The 12,161-nt window shown below is 43.0% G+C and overlaps 1 protein-coding gene across 1 annotated transcript; it reads right to left on the reverse strand.

Moving 5' to 3' along the window:
* Nucleotides 1-3,060: 3,060 nt before the first annotated feature.
* EFCAB9 (EF-hand calcium binding domain 9) lies at nucleotides 3,061-11,926 on the reverse strand. Its single transcript, XM_006270864.4, has 4 exons — nucleotides 11,759-11,926; nucleotides 8,068-8,216; nucleotides 6,952-7,128; nucleotides 3,061-3,559 (listed from the first exon to the last, which is right to left on the reverse strand). The coding sequence occupies exons 1-4, from the start codon at nucleotides 11,892-11,894 to the stop codon at nucleotides 3,455-3,457; spliced, it is 567 nt and encodes a 188-aa protein (XP_006270926.2). The 5' UTR covers nucleotides 11,895-11,926; the 3' UTR covers nucleotides 3,061-3,454.
* Nucleotides 11,927-12,161: the final 235 nt, after the last annotated feature.

Below are 12,161 nucleotides of genomic sequence, written 5' to 3' on the forward strand. Positions count from 1 at the left end.
GTAGGAAAAGCATCTGAACCAAATGTAAAGAAATAAACATAAGCATTGTTCTTGAAGTCCTTCATGGCTTTCTTTCCTTTTGTGGTAGGGGAAGAACAGATATGCTTATAAAATATCTTCAAGACTTGAATACCAACTTCCATTCTTTCGGGGGTATTGGTTGTAGCCGTGTTGGTCTGAGGACATAGGCAGACAAGGTTCTTTGGGTAAATGTAACATCTGTTATTAGACCAAATAAATAGTTGGAAAATTGTTCTTTCCAAGCTTTCAGGCACAGATAACCTTCTTCAGGCATAGGGGGAAGACTGCTGTTGTTTTGTGTTCATCTGGATGGAATAGAAGCTAATATGCAAAATGAAGGTCTGGGCTTATTGGATGGCAGGCAGGTTATAATGTGCCATAAATCCAATGTCTGTATTTAGTCAATGATTTTTTTTGTATCCAGTAGATTTATGAAGTGAAGTTCATAGCCTCGTTTATAGGTGTTACAAAACACCTTTTGTAGACCAGACTATAAACTCCATAAATCTACTGGATACAAAAATCCAGTAGATTGACTAAATACAGACATTGGATATATGGCACATTATAACCTGCCTGCCATCCAATAAGCCCAGACCTTCATTTTGCATATTGGCTTCTATTCCATCCAGATGAACACAAAACAACAGCAGTCTTCCCCCTATGCCTGAAGAAGGGTATCTGTGCCTGAAAGCTTGGAAAGAACAATTTTCCAACTATTTATTTGGTCTAATAACAGATGTTACATTTACCCAAAGAACCTTTTCTGCCTAACTTCCATTCTTTACTCTCTGGCAGAGAGAGATGTTCCTGTGCAACCCCATAATAAATAGCTACTCTACCTTTTGTTTGGTACGTTATGATTTTAGGGAATGACATAATCTTATCTCTTGTTATTGCCACTTGTTCAAGTAACAGATGCATCAGTGGTAAAGTGGTAATAAAGAGGCCCATGCCCTCCTGTTGGTGTCCAGAAGTCCAATATAGAACAAATAGCTTTTTGTTTCAATTTAGAACCAGCCTCGTTCCATCTAAAGCAATGATTTTCAACCGGGGATCCTGGCGTGCCGCAAGGTCCTATAAAGGGTGCCCAGGAAATGTGAGAAGATAAGCAAAGTGTGAAGAGAGAAGCAAACAAAAGCAAGCATAGGCTTCAGGTGTGAGAAGATAAGCAGATAAGGGAAGCCTCAGGTTGTCCCTGCCTGGCTACTTCTCCACCCCCGCTGCTTGTCCCCTCTGCAAGGAGGTAAGCACTGTAAGTAATACATTCGTTTTTTAAATGGGGTGCCACTCAGTTCTCAGAAGTTAAAGGAGTGCCTGAAGTCTGAAAAGTTTAAGAACCACAGAGCTAAAGGGAAAGTGAATTTCAAGTCAAAGGTGCATAATAGCTGAATCTCAGTCTTGGCTGCTTCTGGAAAAGAGTGAGGTCTAGAGCTTGGTTACACCTCCTAGTACTTGTACTGTGTGTATATAAGACTAAATACAAACCATTGTGCAGCTGCAGTAGTTGTGACTATATAGCTGACGTATACAGTTTACAGTGTTGAGGGCATTTAGCCCACGTTCCTAATGGACATGGGATAAATGTGCTTTGTGTTTGTGAATATACTCCAGCTTTCATCTGAAGCTATTCAATTATCTCTCTCTATACCAGACTACAAAATCTATGTAGGCTTAACTGTGGAAAGTGTTAACCCTGCTATCCTGGCCAGACTCCAATATGGTATTTACCTTCTACCTTCCAAAATCCCATAAAAAATTTGTATTCTTCCCTTCCAGTCCCAAAACCCTGAGTAGGACTAGTGTGCACTGTGTTACAGACTTGCCTGAGTTTGGTCCCCATGGGTCACATTACAGCAGAAAGTGAAACACCCTGAGTTGAGAGTCTTTGGCTTAGTCTACACCACTACAGATTTTTGCTGGCACAGTGACATCCGCTATATTAGCAAAGACCCTGGGGTAGGTGAAGCTATATCAGCAGAAAAGGGATATTATTGGCTTAATTTAGATCTCTCAGGGAAGTGACCTACCTACACCAACCAAAAAAAACCCGTTAGCATATGCTGTGCCTTTGATAGGGTGCATTGGCAACAGCAGTATAGTGACATAGTTACACTATCAGTACAGAAGCTCTAGGTCTCATTCTGCTCCTTTGTTGTATGGGCATGGATTTACCTTGGACAATGCAGTAATTCTAGTCTAAAACTGGGGCCCTGAGGGGGGTACCTAGTTAAAAATTTGGCCAGTTTGTTTTTGGTTTTTTTTGTGGGGGGAGATATCTTTGGTTATACAAATGACTTGGAGAGAAACAGATTAATCACTACTATTCCACCCTGGCTTACTTATAAAACATGCATCTCTCTCTAGACAGTCCCAAAAGGTTAAGGGTTCAACAGCTTAATTATCTCAGTTTGCTTAAAGCAGAGCTCTGTGACTTTGGGGAAAGACATAAACTGGTATTTTTCTTACGAGTTGCACACCTACGCTAAGGTTAAAGTAACAACCCTTGGCAGAAGTCTGGAAAATGGTATTTTTTTTTATTTAGCTGTCATACTATGGCCTTACATTTTTAATTATATTAGGTGGGGCTTCAAACTGAGTTCAATGGAATTTAAGTACTGATGTTATTGAATTCAGTATCCCAGTTGCAAGCATACAGTGGAACAGGGAATTGGGTTTATTAAACTTTTGTTTTTATATTCAGGCAATGAATGGTAAATATTTAACGTAAGAAACAGCCCATCCCTTCTGTTCTCTCTTCACGTGGATTTAATTTGAATTATTTTAACAAAGAAAATGCATTCCCTGCAGTTGACTCCATTCTCCACAACAAAAGTAACAAGGTTGTAGGGAGACTGGCCAAATCCTATTCCCTTCTCCACTATTTTTAATAGAAACCTCTTAATATGGAGCAGAAAAGAGTAAAGTGAAGGAAAAAACAGACACAAATGAGTGAATCCAGTGGTTGATGGGTGATCCATCTGTATTTGTTAGCTTTATTTCATATATCTTCAAAAGAGGTAAAATTGGTGTGTTGGGGTAGGTGTTCTGTCTCAAACAAACGCAATTTATTCAGGGGATGGGCCAGGTCAATGCTACAAAACTCAGGCAGTTTGATATAGCAGGGAAGGAGTGACAGCAATATCAACACCATATCTGGTGTGCAACATGAAGCATGAGGCTGAAGTCTAAATTGCATCAGCTATTCCATATGGAATGACACCAGATGCAATTTTGCACTTTCATATGGTATGAGACAAACTTATACATATGGGCAATTGTTTGCTCCATTACTTCCATTATCCATTGGTTAGCTGGTATGTTAAACTCATCCGAAAACTTTCGCTGGGGAAGGTGGTTATCTGGGGCCCTACTTTAAATAAAACCTGGGTATTTTACCAGTGGAATGAGTAGGTATTTATTTTGGGAAGGTTTATTTTTGGCTTTTCTTCAATACAATACTTTTTTTCTCCTCCTTTTTCTGCTGTCTGTCAATGCAGAAGATTGTGAACATCTTGAACTCCTTGTAGTTCAGGGACTAGTTTTTGGAGGAGAGAAAAATAAAATAGTATTTTAGCAAGATAGTGAAGATGGGTGCAACCCCAGTTTCAGACATGAACCTGATCTACAACTAGGGCTCTGGACTCCTCAATCCTGCTCAATACTGTTTCTATGCACACCTTGAGGAAGTGGGATCTGATCTAATACCTTGCACCCATCTCAGATGGACACTTTACTAAGTAATGCAGTGCTCTCTGACTTTTACACTACTATTCTGCAATTAATTGGTAGATTCAAGCGTCTTCAGAACTGTATTAATCAGTATCGCACAAGATCACCCTTAAAGAATGGCCTTTGAGCAAGCAGCTCAGTCATAGAGGAGTAATGAGAGTAGCTAATATCCCAAACTGGGTACAGTCCATTATTTGCATTACAGCAGTACTTAGAAAGCCCAAACTCTTATCAGATCCCCTCTTACCATAGACTGATCTTAGCAATCTATGTATTAGGGCTGTGCAAGGCTTTGGCCAGAGCTTCAGATCTGGAGAAGCTTCGGATGTTTTGGTGTCCAAAGCAGCATGTCCAGATCAAGGCACTGGCTTTGTTAGGCTTTCCGAAGCAGTTCAGAGCTTCCGAAGTGCTTCGGAAAATCTTCGGAACTGCTTCGGAGATCCGGTCATGGGGTATAATGGGGAAGCAATTAAATATGTATAACTCTGTTTTTTGTCTGATTTGCATGAAGCTTGCAGGGATTGTAGTCTCTGCTGAGAGCATGAAGCCTGCCAAGTTTCAAGAAGATCTGTGCAGGGGTTTGGGGGGAACTGCACCCCAAATTCTTGAAAGCAAAACTCATGTCATGTGTATGTGTTACACCACAGGGGGGTGAAAACTGCAGGGCTGGTGGCCCTTGGTGAGGCCACAAAGCCTGCCAAGTTTCAGGAAGATCAGTGCAGGGGCTCTGGATTCCTCAATCCTGCTCAACACTGTTTCTATGCATGCTTTGAGGAAGTGGGATCTGGATTTAATACCTTGCGCCCATCTCAGATAGGCACTTTACTAAGTAATGCAGTGCTCTGTGACTTTTACTCTACTGTTCTGCAATTAATTGGTAGAGATTCAAGCGTCTTCAGAACTGTATTAATCAGTACCGCACAAGATCACCCTTAAAGAACGGCCTTTAAGCAAGCAGCTCAGTCATAGAGGAGTAATGAGAGTAACTAACATCCAAAACTGGGTACAGTCCATTATTTGTATTACAGCAGTGCTTAGAAAGCCCAAACTCTATCAGATCCCCTCTCGCCATAGACTGATCTTAGCCATCTATGTATTAGGGCTGTGAGAGGCTTTGGACAGAGCTTCGGATCTGGAGAAGCTTTGGATGCTTCGGCATCCAAAGCAGCATGTCCAGATCGAAGCACTGGCTTTGTTAGGCTTTCCAAAACAGTTCAGGGCTTTCCGAAGCAGTTCAGAGCTTCCGAAGCACTTCGGAAAAGCTTTGGAGCCGCTTCGGAGATCCGGCCATGGGGTATAATGGGGAAACAATTAAATATCTATAACTTTGTTGGTTTTTTGTCTGGTTAGGGTGAAATTTGCAGGGATTGTAGTCTCTGCTGAGAGCATGAAGCCTGCCAAGGTTCAAGAATATCGGTGTAGGGGTTTGGGGGGAACTGCACCTCAAGGTGCTGATGGGCAAAACTCATGACATGGGTGACACTGCGTATTAAGGCGCAGTAGGGTGAAGGCTGTAGGCCTGCTAGCCCCTGCTGCAGCCACGAAGCCTGCCAGCTGTCAAGGAGATCGGTGCAAGGTTTCTGGGTTCTGGGGCCTTGCACTTCTAGCTGCTGACAGGCAAAACTTGCAACATGGGTGCTTGTGGGACTGACTGTCTGTGCCTTGGGGTGTGGGAGACACTACTGCAGGCCTGGCTGCTAAGCTACTGTGTTACCACTACCAATCAATCATAATTCACTCAGGGACCAGCTCAATACACAGTACCTAGCTAATGTAGCCAGTTAATTACCATCAATTAACACCTACAAAGGCAGAGACTAAGGAGAGGAAAGACTCAATACAGACAATCAATTGCCCCAATTCAGACAGTCAGTTGCACAAGCACCCATGTCATGAGTTTTGTCTGTCAGCAGCTAGGGGTGCAGGGCCCCCGAACCCCCCTGCACCTATCTCCTCAACAGCTGGCAGGCATCATGGCCGCAGCAGGGGCCACCATCCCTGCAGCTTTCACTCTGCTGCTCCTTAACACACACAGGGTCACCCATGTCACGAGTTTTGCTTGTCCACAGCTTGAGGTGCAGTTTCCCCCAAACCCCTGCACCGATCTTCTTGAAACTTGACAGGCTTTGTGGCCCACCAGGGGCCACCACCCCTCTAGTTTTCACCCCCCTGTGTTATAACACATAGACGTGGCATGAGTTTTGCTTTCAAGAATGTGGGATACAGTTCCCCCCCAAAACCCCTGCACCAATCTTCTTGAAACTTGGCAGACTTCATGCTCTCAGAAGGGGCTATCACCCCTGCAAGTTTCATCCAAATTAGACAAAAAAACAATGGAGTTATAGATATTTCATTGTTTCCCCATTATACCCTACGGCCGGATCTCTGAGGCAGCTTCAGAGCCGCTTGGGCCAGATAGAAGCAGAAACCCAGTCCAGAGCTCCAGATCAGATGGCTGGCATCTGAAACGGCTGGATCAGATCGCTGCCAACTTGCACAGGCCTATGTATGTATCTCCAAGCCAGCAGTGCTAGTAATCAGACACATTTAAGAAAAGAAAATATATCTTTGTATCCCAGAGAGAATTGCTTCCCTATAAGTGTCTTGCTATTATATTTAAAACATCTTTTCAGTCATCACTTCTTCCAGGTATGTTACTCATAAATAAAATAGCTCATAAACATGCAAAGTCTCACCCTGGGGACAGGAGGAAAGAAAATGTCTATAACTTCTTCATAACTTTTGTATGGGTCTTGGATACCAGGAAATAGCTCAGACAGACAAATCAGGCAAACTCAAAACGTCACAGTTGTATGTGGTAAGAAGTCATCAAAGACCTGATCTGAGTAGTTTCAAAGTCTGTAACAAAACTGACTTCATGGGAGGAGGCAGAAGGAGGAATGATAAGCTGTTTGTTACCACAACCACATCAGGTCTTCCTCCTGGCAAGGCAGTACTGTCTGTAAACACAGCTGTGGGTTGGGACTCTGGAACCCAACTTCTACTACAAACAAGCCTGTTGCAAGACCTTTAGCAAGTTGCTAAATCTCTGAACCTAATTTTCCACCCCCTCTTTGTCTCTTTTGCCTAGTTTGGGACCTGCTCTGAGAAGTGTCCCTCTCTTGCCAGGTATAATGAGATTCTGGATTCGTTTTGGACTTAATTAAGGGCCTTGGTATTCAGTGTCTTTACTATTACCTCATCTCCAGAGACATCAAAATCCCTGAATATCTTCTCAAGCTCTTCTTTGTTGATGTTAAAGAGGAACCTAGTGGCCCGAAACTCCTTAGGACCAATTGTATGTCCTCCATCCATATCCAGCAGCTCAAACACAGGCCAAGAGTGACGATAAATGAACTGCTTTTCGAGATGGTTCTGTTTCAGGACAGAAAGGGTTAAGAGCAAATAAAGCTTAAAAAAAAAAAACTTGTATCAAACACAGTTAAAGTCTAGAGGAGAAAAACAGAAGTAACCTTCCTACAACACAAACAGAAAAGTACTCAGCGCTTTCTTTCACACACCCTTCTTGTCCTTTGCCTGAAGGTTTCTGTTTGCTCCCCAGGGGTGGGACACTGGTACAACTATGAAATAATTGTCAGCAGGAAGGCTCACTGGGTAAATGGCATGAAAATGTGCTGAGGGCACTGAATGTCCCATTTTGGTTCACATGGCCAGCAGAGCCTCAAGTCCCTCTTGAATGGAAACAGCGTTTACTTGGGCCAGTTGTGTAGCCCAAGATGTGTTTCGCCCTCCAAGAACTCCCTAACTCAGGCAGCTGGCCCACTGAAAGAAAAGCTGGGGCTACAATATATCCCATAGGATTCGAGACTTGTCTGCAGCTCTGCTTTTAAATTAATTTCCTTCCTACAACCTGAATTCTCACTCCGTGCTATTTTCTTTCTCATCAGGTTTGATGGCCAGTAACGAGCAATCAAGGGACAAACAGATTTGACCTACAAAGATGGCTGAAGAAAGATCATGTCGTCTGCTGCGCAGCACTGACAGGACCGGCAAGTGCTGACCCATGAAAATGCAATCTGGTTCTATTCCTGCTACCTTTAGGATCGTGCAGATAGCAGCAGGTGGCGGCAGCTTATTTTGTGAGCTGAGATGTGTTTGCTGCCAGCAAGCTGCTTCAGAAATGTATTGTAAGAGCTAACTTGTGCACGGTTCCTCCATCTTCCACTTCTCACTGGAAATCAAGGTCCCACCCAATCAGCTATGGGGCCACAGCATTTTATGAAAGTGCTGGATAATACAAGCTTCTCTGAAGCCATCGGCTCCCCCGGCTACAGAGACCTGCCTGCTACAGACCTCATGAGCGAGCAGGATGCACACCAGCATGTAGAACTCATCAAGGCCAATCTCCCCGGTGGCGTTCCAGTCCAGCAAGTCAAACACCAGCATGATCTGCCTCCTTGTCAGGTCAGTCACATAGTGGAGAAAGTGATAAAACTGCAAATCTGGAAAACAGGGGGATGTGAGGCCCAATCTGCACAAAGTTGTTAACGATAATGAACAGGGTTTATTTAAAAGCAAAACACCTACAGTTTGAAGGTACTCAAGGTACTACATCAGGGGTGGGCAAAATGCGGCCCGCAGGCTGGATGTGGCCTGCCAGGCCATTCTATCTGGCTCACAGGGCCCCTAAAAATTTTAGAAAATTAATATTTATCTGCCCCGGGCTGCCTGTCATGCGGCCCTTGATGGCTTGCCAAAACTCAGTAAGCAGCCCTCCGCCCGAAATAATTGCCCACCCCTGTACTACATGCTAGTAAACTATGCTTGCACACAAACAGAAATATTCATAATACCCACATGTTGCCATCATTGCCAAGAGAGAGACTTCTGCATGTGTTAGTAATTGTATCACTGCAGGAGCCGCTGGTAAAATGATGATTATTAATTTTCCAACAAAATATTTTTTTTGAGAAGGAAAATGCCTTGTGCAGAAAAACAAAAAACAAAAGAACAATCAGGAAATAAATGTTTTTGTTGTTCCTCATTTTTTTTTAAATTGCCTTTCAAAAAAAAAATACCAACTGAAAAATTGACAATTTTCTTTGGGAAAATTGTTTTGTGAGTTCTAAAGATACATGTTCAGTGTGACTTCTTGAAAGAGGATCCAGGGATGGGCTGCCAGTAAGATCCACGTGCCAGAAGAGTCTTCATCAGACACTCAGTCATGCTCTCCTCAGGTATGGCCATGGAGCCTCGGGCAAGGACACACAGGAAGAGATACCAGGCCATGGATCTGTTTCATAGTAGCTAGGGTCAGGAGGGACCTGAACAGATCATCTAGCCTAACCCCCTGCCACAGGCAGGAATGAATGCTGAGTTCACAAGACCCCAGACAGGTGATCATCCAACCTCCTCTTGAATTTGCCCAAGGTAGGGGCGAGGACCACTTCCCTAGGAAGGTGGTTCCAGATTTTGGCCACCCTAACTGTAAAATATTGCCTTCTGATCTCCAACCTAAACCTGTTCTCCATCAGCTTATTACCATTATTCCTAGTCACCCCAGGTGGCGCTGGGGAGAAAAGGGCTCTACTTATCTGCTGTTGATTCCCCCAATGGGCTTGTAGGCAGCCACCAGGTCCCCCCTCAGTCTCCTCTTGCTGAGGCTGAACAGGTTCAGGTCCTTCAGTCTCTTCTCGTAGGGCCTGTCCTGCTGCCCTCTCACCAGGCAGGTGGCCCTCCTCTGAGCCCTCCCCAGGCTGGCCACATCCCTTTTGAAGTGCGGCGCCCAGTACTTGACGCAGTACTCCAACTGTGACCTGACCAATGTCACATAGAGGGGGAGTATCAGCTCTCTGAACCGGCTTGAGATGCACCTTTGGATGCATGACAAGGTATGGCTAGCCTTGCTGGCTGCAGTCTGGCATTGGCGGCTCATGTTCATCTTGGAGTCAATAATGACTCCAAGATCCCTTTCCACCTCTGTGCTTTCAAGAAGGGAACTCCCTAGCCTGTATGTATGCTGTGGATTCCTTCTCCCAAGGTGCAGCACCCTGCATTTGTCTACGTTGAACCCCATCCTATTTTCATCTGCCCACTTTTGTGGTCTGTCTACATGTTGGCTTTCATAACTGGTTGAAAAGACATAGCCAGCTCTTTAGTTTCACCTTTCCTTTGTCAATCATTTCGGAAGCCTGTGAGATGGTGAATGGCCTCCACTTTTACATTGATTTCAGGAGGATATGAGAGCACTCAGAACCTCACAGAATCGTCTCTACTGTGCCATCCCCTGTGATTTGGGGCTATGGGAGTTGTGTGAGGGAGGGCAGAGTTCAAGATTTTGTATCTTTTACATGGCAACAAATCCCTCCTCTTTTTAATGATTTCTTTTGTGCTCTTTTTATTCCCTTCTGCTATGTCACCAACATCAGTTAACTCCAGCACAGCTCCTGGAAGCGAGGATCAACAATGCAACAAGGTAAGATTCCCGCTATTGCAAAGGCAGCCTGGGGAACTCCGAGCACTGGTTTTGCTGGTGGGTTGTGATGGAGTGATGGCTTTGCTCTCATTTAAAAGACTTTTAAAAGCCCATGTGACATTTTTCCTTCAAATAAAGAAAGTGATGAGCCCAGAGTTTGAAACCTGAAGTTTCCCCCTTCAGGGGAATTGAATGTATAGGGTCCTAATTTGTGTCTATTAAACAGATGGGCTCTAATCATGCACTCTGGATCTGAAGTTCCATGTTAGAGGGGTCTAATCTGGGGGTCCATGTTTGTCCCACTGCTAATTACAATAGTTTCTGGGAAGGCCACGAATTGAGATTAAATTATGTGCAAATACTGCTTTGTTATTTCTTCAGTCTTGACTCACTAATCACTGTTTTAAACCATGTTTATTTTACTGCAGTGATATTATACAAGTGTTAGGTGCACGTGGGGACAGAGAGAAGCCAAGTTTTGCATTCTCCTTCAGTGATCTCACTGAATTTGGCCCAAAGTGTTTTGTGCATATGAGGAGCAAACCATCTGCAGCTAAAATCTGCATGACTCGAATGTGACTTTGTTACCCATCTTCCCACTGAGGGACTGATATATCTATGGTTTAAATGCCAGAGACACAGAAAAGCTATTTAAACAAAAGGACAGTGCTGGCACAGAATCAAATGGGTATAAACTAACCATGAATCAATGTAGGTTGGAAATTGCAAGAAGATATTTAACCATCAGAGGAGTAAAGTCTTGAAACAACCTTACAGTAGGATTAGTAGGGGCAAGAAGCTTAATTGGCATTTAAGGCAGAGCTTGGTTAATACATAAAAGGGAAAGTATCATACATTTGTCTTAAACAGGAGACTAAACTCGAGGACCCAGGTGTTCTTGTCAGCCTGCGTCTTTGACACCTCCTCTATCCCTTTCTTTTGTTTGTTTATATGTAGATTGCAAGTGTCTTAGTACAGAGATGCTCTTTTAACCTCTTTGTATAATGCAATAGATCCCCAAGTCAAATTTGGGGCATTAGATGTTTCTGAAATTCTACTACTAATAACAATCATCAATATAATGGAGCTATACCGATTGCTTAGGCTCTCCAAACTTTTTTATTAGCTTTCAGAAATAGGAAAGGAAGCAATTACAGAAAAAAAAAAATCTCAGGCAAGAGTTAAAATTGTGTTGCAATTACTTTGAATTATTCCATGAGCACTGACTATCATTTCAGAATTAGATGTGGTGCTAGTCAAGCCATATGACCTTTCAGAATGGATGGAAAGTGCTATAGCAGTCAGGACACAGTGATATATGGCATACCTGAAAGTCATTTGGGATATTGCCAGGACCTCATGTTAACCAAGCCAGCCAGTCAATTAGCATTACAGGGTGCTGCATTTGTTGTAATATCAGAGGTTCAATATTTATAATGTGTCTGAGGTTTGTTTTCAAATCCTGAATAATATAGCACTGTACAATTCTCTTCTTTAATATGCATATAAATCATTTATTTTAGTGCTATCAAAATCTGAACTCTGCACAATGTTTTGGAAAGTACTCACCATTCAGGGTGTTCTTCTTATGAACATCTAGCATTTGGAAATATTCTACCAATGCCCTGGCATTTCTTACTGATAGTAAGCAGTACATTTTATCTAAATGTAGAAACTGCAGAAAACACTCCGGCCTCAGTTTCATATTGGTACTGGCTAAGTCTGTTTATCAGTGAATATTCAGAGCTAACCAAGACAATGACTACATCACAGTAAGGGAATTCCATCCTGGAACCAGAATCTGATTATTCATCCTCTGACTGCAATGGGCTTTTTCCTGTTTTTGCCCAGAATTTTCATCAGGTATATGGAGGAAATGGCTCTCTCAACCATTGAGTATTCAGGGATAATTCATAAAAAACATTATATATGGGAATTAATCTTTTGTTACATATTTAAAGAAATACATTCA

This window comes from Alligator mississippiensis, chromosome 9 (genome assembly GCF_030867095.1).
Source record: "Alligator mississippiensis isolate rAllMis1 chromosome 9, rAllMis1, whole genome shotgun sequence".
Lineage (NCBI taxonomy): Eukaryota > Metazoa > Chordata > Crocodylia > Alligatoridae > Alligator > Alligator mississippiensis.